Source organism: Stegodyphus dumicola, chromosome 6, assembly GCF_044657685.1.
Source record: "Stegodyphus dumicola isolate Sdum_Otavi_A_Nest chromosome 6, ASM4465768v1".
Lineage (NCBI taxonomy): Eukaryota > Metazoa > Arthropoda > Arachnida > Araneae > Eresidae > Stegodyphus > Stegodyphus dumicola.
Window position 1 is genome coordinate 120260682 of NC_140773.1, and position 20743 is coordinate 120281424.

Consider the following 20743-nt stretch of genomic DNA (forward strand, 5'->3'; position numbering starts at 1 on the left):
AATATGCTTGATATTAAGGCACTAATAGGCGGATTCTCATAAATTTTTATATCAAAATGCGCAGCTTGTGAGGAGCTAGCCGATGATATTATTTTCGCTGTGATGCAATTATTATATCCTAGGGAAAAAACAGTAAAAACGGGAGCTCGCGAAAACACGTCGTCGCCCTTTTCACCTCAGTGTGTCCTTTATTTTATCAACTCTTGTGGCATTACATGCAACCTTTCTGAAAGTGTACATTTACATTGTAAAAGGTCGAGGTAGGCGTTTACTTATCAAATTTTAGGTGGCATAAGTCACCTTAATTCAGTTGGTTGATATCTGGAGAGCAAGTTGGCCAAGTCATATGAGTGATACCTTCTGTTTCTAAGTACTTTGACACCAAAGAAGCTCAAGTCTATTGCGTGTTAGTAAAATATTTAAGCAAGCAACATTGCGTGATTTTCCAGGACTTTGTGTACATACCTATGACTAGTTACAGAATCCTCCAAAATATGAAGCTGGATATGGACGTCTGAATGCTCTTTCAAACCATGAAAACTCTTCGATGAAAGAAAGATTTTTTGTGAACGAGAGGAAGCAAAGTTCGTATCTTTTTCTCCCTCCCAAGCAAAAAGCGTCAGTTTAGGTAAAATAAATTATTAAATTAATTATAATAAAGCGGATTAAAATAAAGCGTATATAAATATCTTGTCTTGGCTCCATTGAACATGACGATTACATGCCTTTAAACGGATTTCTTTGAGAGATGGAGAGATTGAAACATGAATTATTAGTTTCATAGCAAAATGTTACAAGATTTGTTTTTCCCCCTTTCCAGCATGCAATTCGTGGTGTAAAGGTAACTCAGCCCATATTCGAGAGATCAAGGTTCAAGTCCCTGAGAGGGCATTGCACATTTTTCCCCCTTCCTGCTTCAAAATAACCTAATGACTCTACAAAGTCCTACTCAGTGAATATCTATTACAATGGCTGATCGTAGTTCCTCTTGAATACTGAAAATTTAATTCAAATTCTTTTGTCGATTGATAGATTCATCAAGCTGGCAATCGCAGGAAACAGTCTTCAGATGCACCTGAATTCTGTCATGCATTCATTGCACAATACGTAGTTGTTCACGTTATTTACAAATTTCGTACAGAAGTCCAGTTTTGCATACAGTTGCGGACAATTAATATAAATACACACACCATTGGACATTTGTAAAAAAATGAGTAATCAGCAAACATATTTTTCCTATTTCATCTTTAATGTAGGTGAGCAGTGGAATTTCCCGCAATTTTATGTAAAGGATTTTTATTGTTCCGACCGAGTAAGCAACTTCCGTACAAAGAACTTGTTAATATCTGAAATGTGCAGATAAAATAATAGGATTGACTTTTTATGCTATCAAGTTATCTACTATCCAGTTTTGTGCTGGCTAATCGAACAATGATAATAAATAATGATCCTATCAAATAGCCTTTGTTGTGTTCTCATTCCAAAACCATTTCCTCTGAAGACATCACACTGGTTATAAACTTGTTCATCTTTTAATTTTTAACATCCTTCTGAGCAGCATTGGATGCATTCTGAATTTTATATCCAGGATGTCTACTTATTTTACGTACATACAGAATATATACCAAATAGAGCCCGATTTCAAATCGCCATACCAGGCGTTACCTGAATCCTACTAGCAGAACAACAGTCTTCAACTAAAACATGGAAACCAATTTGCCAGAGAGTTATGAAGGGCAAGCAGATTAGTATTACCTGCCTATAAAACCTATTAAAGACGTGAAATGCTATCAGCGAAAATTATTTTTGGACGTTTCAGCTTAAAAATCAAACTGACGTCATAATTTACTATAATTTCCTAAATTTGCTAATTTTCGATTTTCCTAAATTTGCTTAGATTATGTCGGATCCGGGAAACGGCGAAATCATATAATTAATAATCACGTTAGTTTAGGATGATGAATGGAACAAAGCGTAATGCATCAATTAAAAAAACCTGTGATATAATGTGGAAAGTAAAATCTGCGCTATTAAAAATGCATAATAAAATGAGTAATAATTTAAGCTAAAAAATATTTTTGTAAATTTGTAATAAAAGGTGTTATTTTATTAAATTTTAATCAAATCAGAAAAATAAGGCTCACCCGAATTTTACACAAGTGAATACTTCCATTTAATAAAAGATGAAATGCTTAGACAATATAAAAATCCTTCAGAGGCTTTCGTCTTCATTTTACCTATGCAAATCTTTCAACATAAAGGCATTCTATCAAAAAATTACTTAGAGATAATCGGTCATTTTTTTGTTTTCTTTTAACTGCTAATAAAATTTTAATTAGGGTTATTTTAAGGAAATATTTCATGAATGCGGAAAATCCGCGTCTAATATTTTAAAGTTCATAATTTTAATTATCTTCCTTTAAAAAATAATCACTAATTATTATGCATAATACGTGTATGCAACAGAGACATGATAAATTGAGCAGTCCTTGATGATATCCTGATGTATCTTCTTATCGTGACTAATGTTGTCATGAGATCTATAAAAAAATTTTAAACGCTTGGCTACCTGAAAGCCGTGTAAAACTGAAAAGTAACTAAAATAAATGATTACATACATGCATCCATGATTTAGAGAAGAAATTAACTGCGCTAGCTTCTTTTAACAAGGCATCCCTTAAGTAAAATGACGATATTCAGCACTGTTATATTATATTTGTAGAGGAAGTATTAATTTTCTAAAATTAAATTTAGAATACTTCTTTAAACGAATCCTGTCACAGTACTAGAAAAAAGGATTAAGTTAACAATATATTACCTTCTTTATAGAAGAAATAAGTGAATGATAAAAAATACACACATTATTTCAGAAACTCAGAATATGATCCTATCGTAATCTAATAACTAATAATTATAGGTTTCATCAATGAAACACAGTTTTATGAAAAATCTAAGATCACCTTCTGATTTATGACAAGAGTGTAATATTTTTATTCACATTTGCACCAATTTTTGTGAGAATTTGATTTTCAGAATTTTTTTCCCGTCTGTAAGCAAATCTGTTACGAATTCTCGACTTTCACTTCCATTTCATTTTTATATATATCATGATAGATTATTATATATCATGATAGATTTTTAGATATATCATGACATGCAAGATGGTCCAATGTTTGTGAAAATTTGAACATCTTTGGGAAACGAAATGTTTAACTAAACTTTTCGCTGTAGAAGGCAACATACCATAACAGGAGAAAGAATCACAAAGATATCACCATCGAAATTAATCTTGAAATTTTTTTCTGTTGATTGGCTCACTGAAATAGCTTCTACGTATTTTTACATTGAATAAATAATTTTCAACACAGTTCTATTTGTGATCCTATCTGTAGACGTGGTATGACACTCTCTGTAGGTTTTGATGCGTTTATGGTTGTTTCGTACTTTAATTTATGTACCACTGTAATATTTTGACAATTACTTATATGTATCTATATTTTGTATTTGTCTCTTTTAAGAAATGTTCTAGTCTAGAACAAAATAGTAAAAATATATTAAGTCTCATTTTTGTGATAAAATTCGAGATTTTGACTTTACGTCAAACTACACTGGTGTGCAAAATTTAAGCAACAGGTGTTCTTTTTGGCATAACTCCACGAGAAATCATCTCAGAGACATGAAATTCAGAATTAAGAGACAGCATTTTGTATTCAAACAATGACGAAAGCATAATTTTTCTAAAAATGAATATAATGCATACAGTATGGAATCAAACGAAAACAGACTTTATTGAACTCATAGTATCGTTACACATGATTGTCTGTACAAGAGGAAGAACAACAAGCAGGTGTTCCTTAGTATGGAATATGCCCTCCCCTTACTGCAGTGGTTGCTTCGAACAGTCTCTGCATACTCAGCACCAGATTCTCCAACAGATCTTGGGGTAAGAGTGCCCATTCCTCAATCAGCATCTGTTTCAATTGTTGGGTGTTCCCGGAGGATGTAATTGTGTCACAAGCGTCTCCCCAAAGCATCCCACACATGTTCTATGGGGTTTAAATCAAGGGAGCACGCTGGCCAATCCATTTGAGTGATATCTTCACTTTTCAGTAGCTTCTGAACAGCAAGAGTCCGGTGTGGCCGTGCATTGTCATCCATAAAAACGAAATCTGCTCCAATGGCACCTCGGAACAGATGCACATGGGGATGGATCACCTCCTGACGATAGCGATTCCCGGTTACAGACCCTCTGTCGAAAACGCGGAGCTCAGTTCGCCCGTTCAGCATAATGCCTCCCCAGACAAGAACTCCAGGACCACCGTTACGGTGTCTTTCCTTGATGTTACTGGGATAAAACCGGGTCCCGACCTCTTTCCAAATTAAAACGCGTTGAGAATCGCTTCTGGTACTTAACCGACTCTCATCCGTAAAGAGGACTCGACTCCATTGATTAGTTGTCCAGTTTTTGTGCTCTCTGCACCACGGTAAACGATGGCGTCGGTGGCCATCTTTCAACGGGAGGCAGCGTTCAGGACGGCGGGTTTCGGACTCTTTTCGTCTGCAAGACTATATATCGGTTATTTGCTGCAGTAGATTTCCTGTGACGGCCACCACCGACCTTTTTAACAGTTTTACCTATGGCATTTCTGAAGGCTCTCTAAGCGCGTGAAACGCCACTTTGTTGATTCTGAACTCTTCAGCTATACTGGTCACACTTCGCTCCTACTCCAGATTTTCGATCATTCTTCCATGTGTGAAGTCATCCAGATCATTTCTTCTAGCCATATTTCACGAAAGAACTCTTTGCACTTGCAGAGAATGTCCTTAATTGCATCACCATTCTTCCTTTTATGGTAATCTCGAGTTGAGCGCGCCGACCGTACGCGTTTTGCGTACGCTCACGTAGCCTGTGAACGTTTTTCTTGACATTTGCATACGCATGACCTTTCTACTTAATTCTGTATTCATTGTACTGAACGCAAGAACCCCTTTTCTACAATTTCATGGCTATCTGATTAAAATTTACATTGTTGCTTAAGTTTTGCACACCAGTGTATTATGCGTCAAAATATTGCTAAAACAGATTACTACGTCGCTTGGTCTCTGATAAAAACGGACGTTAAGCAGATTAAAAAAGCCTAAAATGTAAGGGTTTTATATTCAACTAACGTTTATCTTATTTTAAAACTTTGCTACTCTCTCTTATTTCCATTTCCGGTCAGAAAAAACGCGAACAGAGGTTTGGTTATGCAAATTGAGCTTGCAGACTGTTCAATATTTAAGTTGTTTCTTTTAATCAGAAGAAAGAGACAGACTTTTCGCTACCTTTAACTCCCGCGCGCTAGTTGCTGTCTGCGTTTAAGGTTAGAACATAGTTCTCTTTGATACTTGAAGACGTATTGTAATTTCAAGCATTCTGCTTACTACATACGTAAAGTTTAAAAGGTTAATGTTCGCGTTACTAATCTTTGTAAAGCATTTGCGTTTAGTTCTTATTTAATTTAGTTAGTTTGTAGTTCTTATTTTTACGTTTCAGACTATAAGTCCTGGTCTTTGTATCCCGAAGTGCGGGAACAGTTATAAACTGCGAAGAATAAAGGGTAATTAAACCCTTCCTATTTGTGCCGTGTCTCCTACACATGCACGAACATAGTTTGAAGTAAACTCCCTGTTCTTACTCAGGACTCCAGTTATGTTTTTAAAGGCAATAAGGAGAAATATAGGTCCTGATAAACTAACTAACTGAGTTTTCTGGGCATGAATGTAGACTGTTAAATTTCCATACCCATATTCAGATTCCTTCAAGCAAGCTTGCAATAATATTCTTTCTTGCCAAAATATTATTGTGCAATTAACTTTGATTGCTTTGAATCTAGAATTGCACATGATATTGATCTTTCTCATGAATGCCTTACTTCAAGGCTATTGGAACTTGTTTTCATATTCAAAAAATTGATTCAGTCCATATCAGAAATTGCAAAATTTTCTTCTTTTTAGAGATTCACTTAAATTATTTGTTGTTTTAAGAGTGGCCAACAATTTTATGAGCTTTCAGAAATCATCAGTTTAATAATTTCTTAACTGTAGAAGACTTCGCCTGCGAAACCTTATTGGAAGTATTAACGATATAGCGCTGCTAACCCCCTCTTCATAAAACAAACTTCATCTTGTATGAAATTTTATGAAACGTAACGTAAAATAAGAAGGGAAAAACACCAGGAAATGTAATTTACTTTGGTGCTTAAGATCATGTTTAGTAATTTTCTATAAAATCAGTTTAGATTTCAAAAAGGTACACTTTTGAGGGCAAAAATGTGCCTAAGTACTTAAATGTAGTGATCTTTTTGGTTATACTTAAATGCATTTAATATCATTTACATCTCATCGTTAAAATGTTATTCTGCTCAAATTGTTGCTTAACATGCGGCAAAATACTAATTCAGAAGTCAAACAACAAACATCAGCGTTATATTCTCAAATTTTCACAGGACTAGTTTCGATGGTTTTAAAGAACCACCATCTTCAGCTGAAAAAGCGCAAATGAATCAGATAGGATATAATGATAAGATAATGATTAGATAAGATAAGAAAGCCTGGACAAGCATAAGCAATTGGCGCCATCTGTTGATGAAACCAGAACTAAAATATAATTTCTTTAGAGGCTGGAGGCAAAGATGGATTGGAATTAGGATCGTTAACTAGAAGAGAAAGATTTTTTTTATGTGAAATGCCTCTAGAAAATCCAAGTTCTCCAATGGAAGATGTTTTTTTTTTTGAATAATTTTGGCAGCAGAAAAATTGAAAGTGTGACTTTCGGACCAACAATGTTGGGTAACAGAAGACGTCTGTGTTTTCCGTTTCCTAACATATGCCTCGTGTTCTTTGACGCGAAATTTTAAGGCTCTTTTAGTTTGGCCAATGTAAATTAAACCACACTGGCAAGGAATCCTATAAATACCCCAAAAATTCATATCCGGAATGGGTCCTTGAGTATGGAACTCGGAATTTTATTGATGGGAGAATAAATGACCCCAAAGTTAAATTTCTGCAAAATATGTGCAACTTTATAGCTAATTGATGGAAAAAAGGGAATGACAACAGAATTTTTATAATGTCCTAAAACAAGGATGTGACTTTTAATGTGTTGAGATGATAATTTTTTAACTGCTTGATTAATAATGTTGGGTGAAAAGCCCCTGCCAATAGCTATTGCATTTAAATAATTTAGTTCTTCATCAAGGGATAGATTGGAGGAGCAAACTTGAAGAGCACGGAAGACATAGGAATAAAATGAAACTAACTTTTGTTTAGTAGGATGACATGATTTAAAGTGTGGTGGAAGGCAAACTGATGAAGGTTTACGGTAAACCGTAGTACTGAAGTTGGATGTGTTACTTGTGATCAGAATGTCGAGGAACGGAAAAGAATTGCAATTCAAAAGTGAACTGAATAGCAGGATCAATAGAATTCATTGTTGAAAGAACTTTATTTAAATTATCTTTATTCTCTTCTTTCCATCAATTAGCTTCTTTATCTCCCTTCTTTCCATCAATTAGCTATAACGTTGCACATATTTAGCAGAAATTTAACTTTCGGGTCGTTTATTCTCTCATCAATAAAATTCCGAGTTCCATACTCAAGGACCCCATTCCGGATATGAATTCCTGGGACATTTATAGGATTCCTTGCCAATATGGTTTAATTTACATTGTCCAAACTAGGAGAGAGTTAAAATTTCGCGTCAAGGAACATGAGGGATATGTTAGAAAAAAGGAAACACAGGGGTCTTCTGTTGCCCAACATTGTTGGTCCGAAAATCAAATTTTTAGCTGCCAAAATTATTTTTTTAGCTGCCAAAATTATTCAAGAAACATCTTCCATTGGAGACTTGGATTTTCTAGAGGCGTTTCACATAAAAAAAAAAAAAAAAAAAAAAAAAAAAACATCGAAACTAGTCCTATGAAAATTTGAAAATATAAAGCTGATATTTGTTGTTTGACTTCTGAATTAGTATTTGTTCGGCGTGTTATTGTGTCTTAATTATGCAGCATAGTATTTAGCATATTACAAACAAGTAATATCTTTAATATATTTTACGTATTGTTTCTTTTATAGTTTAATGTGATTTTTTGGAATTTTCTTGCATTATAAAAAGTAATTACTTAATATGATTTTCTTATTTTTGTAGTGCCTGTGAAGAAAGTGTTGATAAAAGGTGAATCAAATGTAACTTATTCAGGTATTATAGGACCTTTCACTGAAGGAGAAAAACTCATTCTCATATGTGAGGCAGTAGGAGGTAAGATAAAAATGATAAAAGCATTATATAGAAAAAACGATTCTTCTTAATAATTAATTTATTCATTTATTTGTTCTTACATACTGCTCTTCATCAATGTAAGCAGGAAATGTAAATTTTCCTTTTCTTAAATTTCTAACAAATTATTTTTTAAATAATTTTATAATTCACGCATCGTAGTTACTCGCATAATACTTACGGAATTAACATAAAAGAGGCGTAACGTTATTAAATTGAAATAATGCTAAAATCACCTCATTTCCTTGTTTTAGAGACAGGTTCTAAGAATTAAAAAAACATATTCGCGTAATTTTTCTTAATTTGTTCAGTAAACGAGCTCCCCTGAGTTTTAAAGCGGATTCATTCATACAGTTATTGTTTTCGTCTTATTAATTAAGACAAATCATCACAAACTATCTGCGAAAGTCACGCCGAAGCTTTTTCTTTTATCTCTTGAATTTTATGTTAGATTAATAGAAAACCTATCAGTCGCACTGAGGTAAAAACGAGTTGACATCAGATATAATTTAATGATGAGTTTCCTCCATCGCCAAAAGTTGCACAAAATATTGTGCTGAAATTGCGAAAGGACTCAAAACTTCTATAATAATTTCACAACCTGTTCCAAATTGTTATGAAATTTGGCAAACATATTTATGAATATTTGATTACAGTTTGTAAATATTATTTAAATTCACTCAGATGGTAAAATATTCTACTAAATTCCATGTCTATGAAGAGAAAGAAAAAAATGACTTACTTCTGAAACTAATTAAAATTTTGATGTTGCAATCACAAAAATACCTTTTCATAGCACTGCGTAAATATATTATTAAAACTTCAAATGTTTATTTTAAATAAACTCTTTGCCCTATCGTTAATTTCTGGTCTTACTTCATCACCTTTCGCAGTTGCTATTTACTGACATAGATTAGTTATATTGTCTTTAAGTTTATTTAGATTCTCTGTAAAAATTTCCAAGTTTTATCTATGATAACAGCAGTCTTGAGAATCTAAGAAAATTATTACTGCTAATCCAAGTTGATGAAATATATGAATAATAACAAAACAATAATGATATATTTTCTAGAATGTTACGAGAAAATTTATCAGTACCTTTCACAGCTCTCAATGATAAGATTCTAAAGCTTTCAGTTTACCTTTTCTTAGTCAGAATTCTATTTCCTAATCATTAACAAACTTGTGTGTAAATATGGTATCAATTAAAGTTTTAGAGAATATTCTCAGTGTTTATAACCATCTTACCGTTTTAAGCTCTGGCGTGTCTGTTATTTATAAAACTCTAATTTTAAATGATCTAATATTAAATATTCTATCTACAAAACATACCACGAAATGTTTTCATCATGTTAGTGTCTTCACATTTGTAAAAGATAGGTTTTAAATAATTTTTTAACTACACGGCCAAAATGCATAAGTTAACTTTAGTTCATCCGAATCCATATATAAATAGATCTAAGCTATTAAAAATCTATCTATTTTAAACATCTTTTGTGCATTTGTTAACTAGTAGGAAGATGCACATTAACCCAACCAGTATAAAATTTCACTTAATTTATGGATTGTAATGTATTTTGCAGTAATTTACAAAACAGCACCTTCAATTTCATCAACTATTTCAGTAGGTGAAATGATGGTTGTCCATTGATCCATAAAATGTTCTTTGAAATCAGGAGAGGTACGCTATTTTATTTCATCAACCAGCATGAGATCTTTTAGCTGTTCAAAAGTTACTACTAATGTTTAATCCGTTAAACCATCCTTCTAAATAATTCTTTAATTCATAGTAGAAATCATACCAAGTACTTTCAGTAGATTTTTGGTGTTTATTAAATAGTTGTCGAAATTTTTCCGCACTTAATTTAAATCGTTGTAACACTAAAGTTTTTACATATTCATACTTTTTCGCGTCCTCTTCTGGTTCTCTAGCAATAAGCTGAACAATGTCGGGAGGCAGCAATGAAATAAGTTGAGTCACTTGATTTTCAGCAGCTATATTCATTATTTTAGCTTGACGCTCAAATAACACCAGAAATAAACTTATTTCATCTTCTTTAGGGTTGAAACGTGGCATGAAATCGTGAATTCTGATTTTTTAAGGCTGCTCAGGTAACTGCGTAGTTTCTACCGGCTGTGCTGTTGCAGCCATTGCTTCCAACTGAAGTTTCTGTAGCTCAAAGGCTCTAATTCGCTCTTCTCTTTCACGCTCTTCTTTTCTTTCCCTTTCTCTTTCCTCCCTTTCGCGTTCTTCTCTTCTTTCTCTTTCTTCTCTTTCGCGTTCTTTTTCTCTTTCTTCTCTTTGGCGTTCTTTTTCTCTTTCTCTTTCTTCTCTTTCGCATTCTTCTTTTCGTTCCCTTTCTTCTCTAATTGCAGCCAGTAGTTCTCGAGTAAATTTCTCATCATAATCGGGACTTTCAGTAATCAGTTTATGCAACTGAGCAATCTTAAATTCAGGTTTCACGGTTAAACCTAACTCTTCTGCTAGTACTTTTAAATCCTGGTTTTTACTCCTAGCTAAGAATGACATGTTGACACAAGTTATTTTTAATAGGCTTCTTTTTGAAATACAATCTAAAAGCTCGTATTAAAAATATATAATTTTTGGAGAGACTTAATTTCTCTTCGAAATTCACACTAACCAATTAGAGAGAATTATTTAAACAACTTTGCCAGGTTGGCACAAAATATAATACTACGTCGGGTTGACGTTTTAACTCACTATTCACAAGCCTCGTTAGCTATAACTATATAAACACCTTTGCCAGTTAGGCAATTACCCACGTCAGTTTGACGATTTTACTATCTATTTCCACGCCTCGTTGGCGATAACAAAAACAATTTTTGCCAGTTTGGCAATTCAACTTTTAGAATATACAATCTGTAATACGTCGGGATGACGTTACTATCTACCACACCTGGATGGCGAGAACTAAGAAAAAAACTTTTGCCAATTCTGCAGTATAATTAAATCACACTACGTCAGTTTGACGTTATTACTTATTTTCACGCGCCTGCTTGGCAACAAATTCAAAAACTCAGCTAGCAGTTTTTTTTTTTTTTTTTTTTTTTTTTTTTATAAACCGCGGTATGGCTTCCACATATCAATTATTAACATAAAAATTCAATACAAATAAAAGTAAAGCATAAATAATAATTCTAAAATACTTCTTTACCACCAATATCAATTATAAATTTAAGCTGAATATTTTTAGTGTCAATTATTTTAAACAAAATCTTACACGATAAACTATAATTCTGAAACAAAGTATTAAAATTCAATAAAAGCTTTTTTAAGAAAACCAATAGTTAATCTTATCTTCAGAGATCAGCAATATCCTACTTTTGACAGTTTTTGCTCGGACGCAAGTTACAGAAGCACAGAAGATAAACTTTGAATGATCCGCTTCAAATCTGGCTTTAAAACGGCAGACTTCTTACATCCATTTATCCTTGAAATAAACAAACTTGGCAATTTCTATTAGCAAGCTTGTTCTACAAAATTCAGTAAACTTCTGAGATTAGGAGACCTGCACCATCGAAACTGATAATTGCACTCCTAATTTCCAATATCTCGGTGAAACCTCCAATTTATTAAGACTGTAATGTATTTTGCAGTAATTTACAAAACAGACAATCTTCTTAGTAGAACATAAATTTTATTTCTAGTTCTCGGTGATAGACAAATTTTATACAATTCTTAAGTGGCAAAATTTTCATCCTACTCCTAGCTGTAAAATCTTCAGAATACTCAATCTTTTTAAAACAATATCTCTCGTTGCTGAGTAACAGTTTGATATAAATATGGCGTTGCCACTTCAACAATAATTATATTTATTTATTAAATAACAAGATATTACAGGATGTTTTAACTTGTCTCGCTTGTTTGGTATCAGAGCAAGAACAGGAATTTCGTCATGGCAAGGAGGCAAGATTGCACTTGTCGTTGCCAAGAGCCTTAGGCACCATGCAAGTGACAGGCAGTACGACTTTGCTCAGTTGCACACCCCAGTTTTGAAGAAGGGCACACCAGGGGGGCGGATCTGAGGTCTCCCACCCCTATTCCCCAACCACCAACCTCTTGAGAGGACATTTGTCTTGCTGCGTATTCAGAGTGACTTTATGTTGCAGGGACATTATACACTCACAGACATCTATGCTTTCTCTGGAGTTCGAACCCAGGTCCTTCGGTACGGTCCCCCATTTGGAATTGTCTCTTCCAGCAGAACAACAATGAAATATAGCTTTAATGCAGAACGAAAATATAGCTTTAAATATTATTTCATATTACAAATTTTCCGAAATTTTCAAGTGCATTTTATTACTGCGTTTTATAGTATGTCCCTAAATTTTTAATGAGATATTCATAATTTCTTTTCCAAAGACGTAAAGGTGATAAAACTGGCATTGCTATTCATTATTAATCCCCTCAATATGCAGATTTAATTATCTTTCTGCCAAAACTATTTTGACGCAACCTCAATGAGTCAATTTCGAACCTCTTCACTTTCATCAAAACTCTGATCCTATTTAATAAGCACATCTCATTGTCATTACTCCTCTTCATCCTTCCCTTTAATTGTTTTTATTTCCTTTTTTTCATTGAACAGAAAGTTTTAAATATTACCAATTTCAGAATTTTAATCTTGAATGACTTATATTTCTTGTTGAAAATTTCATAATTATCTTAGCGGTTTTCTAATTTTATATTAAATTTCGATACATATTTAGCATAATAACTTATGATCAATTAAAGGGAAATTTCAATGACGTGTGATTGGGGTTAAAGTTATTGCTTAAAACGTATTCTGATGATTAACTGAAGTATCATGGGGGATGAAAAGAAAGGAAACCTTTCGCTGAAAGCTGCAGGCAACTGAATTATAATTCAAAATCAACAATGGTCCGAACAAAGTTTGGCAGCTTTAAAAATACAAGATATTTTAACTTTTTAGGTCCAATATTTTATTAAAGAATATTATGTTTTATTTAAATAAGAATACTGCTCCGTCTATTATTTGTAAAGGAGCGAAATTTTATTCTCCACTTCTTCCGTAAATTCACAATTTTTATTGATAGAAACTGCAAAACGTGCTTCGATTGAGGAAATGTTTTCATTCTAGTAAAACGTACAAAAGAAATCAAGTTTGCTATAATTAGAAGCATTAATGTTCTGAATAAATAGTTTTTACGAGCGCTTATTAAATTCGAGTATTCGTTTAACGTTAAATATTATTTTCCGAAAATTCCTAAATCTCTCAATTTGAATGCAGATCAGTTAAATTAGGGAAGAACGAACTTTAACATTAAAGCGTATTAGTTTTTTAAACACTGAATTCTGAGATTTTTATATTTATTTTCAAGATATTTTATATATATATATATATTCCACACAAAGACTGCTTTTATTAAAAGCACAAAAGTCTCTTTATCTTTCAAAATGAAGCCTTCTACCGACTTATTTTTTTTAAAATTGCATGTATTAACATATTACAGACAACATCACATTTACAAATGATGATTTATATGTAAATGGAAAACATGTTAGTAATTCTTAAAGATTTCTTATTGAACTTGCCAGTTTCAAATATTATGTACTCTTTTATGTAATGTCTTTTATGTCTTTGCATCCATTTGCTAATCCCTAAATTGTAAAAATTTTATTTTATGTTTCATTTATTTTTCTCTTTTAAAAATAAATAGTGTAGCCTGATATTGTTCTATTGTTATTTTATAACTCGCATCATAATTGTTGCCGGGCTCACTCCCATCATCAGATTATCTATTACAATTTTTCAAGCAGTTACTTTGGTTCTAGAAGTTATTTTTAGATATTACACTTAAAACTATTTAATACAATAAAATGGAAAATGGAACAGAACCAAACCTTTATTGGATTTAGTAGCAAACCTCAAAAAATGTTCGTTTTAACGCGCGAAATTTTGCTCTATAATTACATTCCTAAAGCAAAACCATCATCGGTTATAGTCTATCGGAAACTTTTCAAAAATCTCTTATTTAATGTGTTCTATTCTTACTTCATTTACTTCATAACGTCTTCATCCGTTCGTGCTCTGATAAAATTTTGTTGTATCAAATTTGCTTTTGTTTTTTACCTATTAAATAAGAAATATTTACCTTGTATGTATTATTTTTCATATAACAGCATTTTCCAGAAATATCTATCTTCGTAGTTTCATGTTCTTAAATGCATTGTTTCACTTTTTGTTCAAGTTCTGCTGCCATTTGACAAATTGTAAGATATTTATCATTCAAACTGAATCTATCTTTGGATTAACAAGCTAAGATATTTAAAAGCAATAAATGCATTTCATAAGATAATTCGTTTCTTACTTTTGAATCGAATTGACTTAAATAATAAAAATGCATTTAATTAATGATCTGTCAATTAAAAATATTCAATGTTTTCAAAGAATGGAATTACATATTTTTTTAATATTTATTTCATAATTTATAAAATTTAATGATTTTTTATTGAATTAAAGAGTTTTTGTTTAATAAACTCTATGATTTCAAAGGTCTGCAATGGCAACACTGTAAGGAATTTAAAAAATTTATCTCCAGGGAGCGAGACTGCTTATCGGAATGTCTAAAGATATATATATATATTTTTTTTTTTTTTTTTTAATATTTTTAGCCCAAAGGGACATTAGCTCAAATGCTCTTGAAACGTGTATGTGTATGTAAATGAAAAACGCCTCTTTGGGCATAATATAAAATTTTAAGCTTAAAATTTTAAGATTTTTTTTAATATTATTTTCGAAAAGATGAAAGATGTAATGATTCTAGGGACAAGACATTTTATTTCTTTTCTCCTTTCGAAGAAACGACAGCTTGGATTTCCTTCCCGCTTCAGGAATGCACATGCTTGTAACTTCCAACTTTTCCCAGTTGCATTCTGTTGCAACTTTTCCCAGCAGCTTCTTTAATTGCACTACACATTCCTTTTCCCCATCAATGGCTAAGTGGATCGCTAAACTGTGATAGATGCAAGTACTAAAAAATATGACCATATCTTGAAAATTCTGGTTCCAGAGTATCTTTAAATTCGCGCGTGTGACGTAAAACTAGTGAGTTCAGGTTTCGTTAATAAGTCAAAGAAATGTTTTCCCTTTTTTCTGACACATAGCTACCAAATGCTTCAGGTTTGATTTGGTTTCATTTATTATGGCAAAGCACACTAGGGCTATATGCCTAATGGGAGGGATGTCTTGGTGGAGGACTTTCTAAGGAAATCTGGCTTGTATATACGTTACACATGAGGAAAACTATAAAAAGGCTTATACAGCCAGCCCGTTCGCCTTGATTTGAACCCAGGTTGGAAATATTAGTGTTCAGCGTTTCTACAGCTCTGTCCCTGGACTACCAACCGCTTCAGACAATTATGCTTTTCATGAGAAATTACTGCATATCACCTAACATCGAAACGAAGCATGAAATAATGGAGTCTACTAAGACCTAACCAATGCTTAAATAAGTACTTAAATGCATGTTTAATATCGTAATACTTTGACATTATGACGATACTTGTTCCGTATTTTTGACTTCTGAAATATAGCATTTCCGCTAAACCGCAATAGTATTCATGGAGTAATTCAAACAAGATACAGGTCATTAAGAATTTCCGAAAATTATATTCTAGAACCTCCAGAGATGCGTTACTTTTGAAATCCCGCATGATTTAGCTGAAAACTTTGGAAAAGTAACAGAAATTTTTTCTCACATAGGGAACTTCCTATATCAGTTCCAGTTTTAGAATAACAACTTTGTAGAGTCATTAGGATTTTTTTGGAAGCAGGCAAAATGAAAAATTAGCAAAGCTTTCGCCAGGAATCGAACTGCGGAATACGCGCCCAGCGTGCCGATCACCACACACGAAGACATGCCAAGAAGGCTGGAAAAATACCTTATAACTCAACTAGCGGCAACGATCACCTGAGATTTGGAAAAGAGGTATTTCATAATAAAATCAAAATTATTTAAACTCACAGCTTTAGGAAAAACATATCATGTTAACAATAGTAGATTAAAGTCACTGAAAAATTCGCAGCTTCTTATACATTGCTTTTCGAAGTGGTCAAACACTTTGTCAATGAACATATCAGCGATTTTTGCATCAACTCTATATATTCAAGTACAGGGTTAATCTAACTAGAGATTGTTTTAAGGAATAATGTGTTTGGGTAATTAAATGCAACGCATTTCTTAAAATTTAATCCAAATTTTAAAAACACATTTCTTCCAGATATAATTAAACACCTGCTTGTATCAGAAATAATTATTCTAGGAGTATGTATAAGGGTTTGTCAAACTTACTGTATGTAGGTAATTAATCGGAGAATTTCGCCCTTGATTTTGCCTCAAGGAGAGGAAGATAACTTCAAATATTCTCCATTTATTTAACAGTTATCTAAAGCAATTTCGCTATCGGAAGTGTCTTGTATCACAATACAGAGACTGTGCTGCAACGAGACAGAAACCTATACTACGAAACGCACTAAAATGCATTTATGCAACGTTTACTAGATAAAGTAATAATGCATCACTTAAATCATTAATGCACCCATTTATATGAATAATTATTCAGAAGTACCATTTTTAGGTAGTTCTGATTATTACATAATAAAAAAATAGAATTCGCCGTAGTTTTCATGTAGCAGAAAGACTTAAATAAAAATATCGCAAAAAATGTCTTTGATTTATGTAGAATAAAAAAATTCGGACCTAGTTTAAAAAATAATAACAAGCTAAAGCATTGTTAAATTGGGTTTATAGACTCAGGAGCAGAATGAAGAGAATTTGCATATTACGTGGAGTTTCTGAAAAACTAATAGACAAATTTTAAGAGGGCTCATACACCTTAAAATCCTTAAGATCTTCGAATATGTGACTGTTGCAAGAATTAGGATATTTTATTTATTTTCAAAGCAATTATAAAGTATTTCTCCCGCCTTCCTAGCGCGCCTTCGTGGTGGGCTGGTATTCCAGAAGTCCGGGATTCGATTCCTGGTGAAGGCGATTGCTAATTTTTCATCTTGCCTGCTTACAAAAGAAATACCTAATGTCTCTACAGTGGCACTCGAACTAAAAGGGTGTTGGATGATAATTCTCCACACGCAGAATTTGGCGATTGGGTCCCCTAAAAATACCTGTCGCATTTTAAAAGGGGGAGTATATAAGGTATTTCTCCCCCCTTCCTAGCTCGCCTTCGTGGTATAGTGGTTCTGCACGCTGGGCCGGTATTCCAGAGGTCCGTGGTTTGATTACCGGCGAAGGCGATTACTAATTTTTCATCTTGACTGCTTACAAAAGAAATACATAATGTCTCTACACAATTACTTCCAACTCTGTACAGCTGACTACATAATATAGCTGCTTTATAAATTAGTAACCAGAAATTTTGTGTTGCCACAAATATTTTTATAAGTTAATCTGCTTTGTGACAAATTTTTTTATGCGTTCACATCATGTTTTCACTTTGCGCGCATGATAAAAGACATTTTTTAATGAAATACATTTTATAAACTCAACTCCAAATAGAATAAAAATTTAACATGAAACTCTTAGGATTTTGGTTCACAGTAGTTTCCAAATTTTATAAAAGGTATATATTAAATATGGAATTTAATTATACAACAAAGTTTTAAACTGTGCGCGCAATGTGGAAAAATGACGTGAACGCATAAAACATTTTGTCACAAAACAGATTAAATTATAAAAATATTTGTGGTAACACAAATCCCAATTTATGAAACAGTGACACATTCGAACATCTTAAGGGTTTTTAAGGTGTATGAGCTCCCTTAAATGAAATTTTTAATGAATAAAGATTTATAGCAGAAAACAGATGTATAATTGAAAAGTCATTTAATGTTCGCATGATTATCATTAAAGGCTATAGTTCTGGCATGCACGAAATCTACATTCTGATATCGAACTGAAAATGAATCTAATATGGGTTATGAGCCTCTCTAAAAGCCAGAGAGGTCTTGCAGCGTGAAGGCATGCTAAACAGGATGCAGTTGAGGCGTCCCAATCGATCTCACTCCAATAGCAAGGTAGCTGTAAACTCCAGGATGATTCTCCAAGGGGGATGTGGAGATGATACTGCCCTCCAAAGAGAGTCCCAGATATGCTTTGCACGGCTAAAGATAGAAATTCTGGCTGGCCAGTCCATACGACGAATATACACCCTTTCCAGGTTAATCGCCGATCATTTGAGCCCTATCTGGACGAGCGTTGTCTTCCATTAACGGGAAATCAGGACCAAATGTGTACTCCTGAAAAGTTAAACATAAGGCCTTAATATCTCTCTATACCTCAAAACAGTCTCAAGGTCTTTGTTAAACAAATGCAGGAGTTGTGTCCTTCCAACATAATGCCTGAGACTCATCTGTAAAACGCCTGGTGCTCCACTAAAGTCTGATCTAAGCCGGATGTTGTCTACACCACGTTAACCGCTCTGTTTTGTGTCCTAGAGTGAGCAGGACGCAAATGATAGGTCTTGTGGAACATAGCCCAATCTCATGAAGCTTTGGACAACTGTAGATTGTGAAACTCAGACTCTAGTGGCAGCATATAGCCCACGTGAGATCTATGAAGCCGTAGCAGTCCTGTGTTTTAGTGCTGAAAGTTCTAAATAACAATCCTCATTCGCTGTTGTGCATCTTGGACGACCTTGTTTAGGTCATCTTGATTTGGATATACTGTGTTCTGAAATCGTTTCCCCAAATTGCAGATGACACCGGACATTACACTGAATTTTGTAGCCACCTGCGCTTTTGACTGGCCTTCCTCTACTGTCATTTCTGCATTTCATTCCATCATTTAAACGTTAGAAGCTACTCATTTTACCTGGTATCTTATAAAATCTATCCACCTTTTGCGAGAAGCAAGGCGAATGTCGTGACTGATTACGAGCACATGAATTGCCGAAACACGCTAGTGGGCTTATATCCCCTTCATACACATCTCCATATGCACGCATGTGTACGCTCACTTATTCGATTTTGAATATTTGAATAATTCTTCGGCAGCAAAATTAGTACCTCTGGTACAATTGCTTTCGTAGAAAGAGCAATACTTTGTAAGGTTTCATAATTTTGCTGACGATTGTGTTTTAAGACGTCAAGATGATAAATGAGAACAAAATAAAGATTCGATAAATGCGTAAACAATAAATAAATTAACACTGTCTCTAGCATTCAGTTTTCAGACTTCTTTAAAGCAATTAAAAATGTATAACTATAATAATTTAATTTAGTAATGTAATCTAAATAAAGGGCTGAATAATATTGACATTATTTTTGAAAACATTCACTTTTAGCTGTTAATTCAGACTTACAATTTTTATCCTAAGAGTTGACAGTTACTCATAGAATAGGCACATTCATTAAATTAATTTCAATTGAAAAAAAAATGTTCAAATATTTAGATAAAATAAATGGTAAGAAATATTGCAATGTCAGCCTGCCAGACAAGTTATTTACTAAATATATGCGTTATTCTATTTAATTTAATCAAAATATTTGATAGAACATGGTATGAAACAATTGTCATTGTTGTTTCAAAAAGAAAGACATGTGTGATAGTTTCTGTAAAATTAAAACCAATGCTTAATCCTTTCGCTAGAAGAAGTAACGGTTTCTCAGTTCATTATTACATTGACGTGCATTGAAAAAAAGCTTTCAAATATATAATTATTTTGAGATTACATCAAATGATTACTTTGTAATTATGCTGTATATATTGTGAAATCGCATTTTTATATGGAGATTAAGTTCACTTATGTCATTTTTTTCCTCACTTTTAAATAATTCATCATTATTTTATTAACCGCTCTTTTTCATATCATACAATAACAACAACGGATATATCCTATTGTCCATGACCAAAAAATACAAGACTAAATTATGTGTAAGTATAATCATTGTCGTATCTTTAATACTTCACATTTCCCAGCTAGCATCATAACGTTTACATAAATTTCAATTTAAAAGTTTTCAAACGTGTTGGGAACATTCATTTGAACCACGCTTAATCACGTCTATATGTTACAGTTCTAACACCGATAGCATGTCAGATACCGTTGTTAATAACACCCCCATGTAACATCTAAAGAAGATTTTATAAAGAACGTCCACATAAAATCCTATCTAAACGTTTTAAACCACGTCTATATGTTACAATTCTATAATTTTAGACATTCACGAATAATTTTAGACATTTTAGACGTGCAATACCGCTGTTAATGATAATTTCATATAACGCGTCACGAACATTTAATAAAGAACGTCTATACAACGTTAATACGTCAATTAAATGGTTACAGTTATATACTGTTGAATACTGTTATTGGTATCACTTTCGCATAACTTAAACACAATGTACAATAAAGGAGCTCCT

The 20743-nt window shown here is 33.0% G+C and overlaps 1 protein-coding gene across 3 annotated transcripts in view; it reads left to right on the top strand.

Annotated features, from left to right (window-relative positions):
* LOC118183273 (adhesion molecule nephrin-like) overlaps positions 1-20743 on the top strand; it is a 714613-nt gene that overhangs the window by 444905 nt on the left and 248965 nt on the right. For all 3 annotated transcript variants that reach the window (XM_085818853.1, XM_085818851.1, XM_085818852.1), the window contains one exon: positions 8189-8299. In XM_085818853.1, the coding sequence (XP_085674979.1) occupies positions 8189-8299 (111 nt within the window). The remainder of the gene's footprint in view (positions 1-8188; positions 8300-20743) is intronic.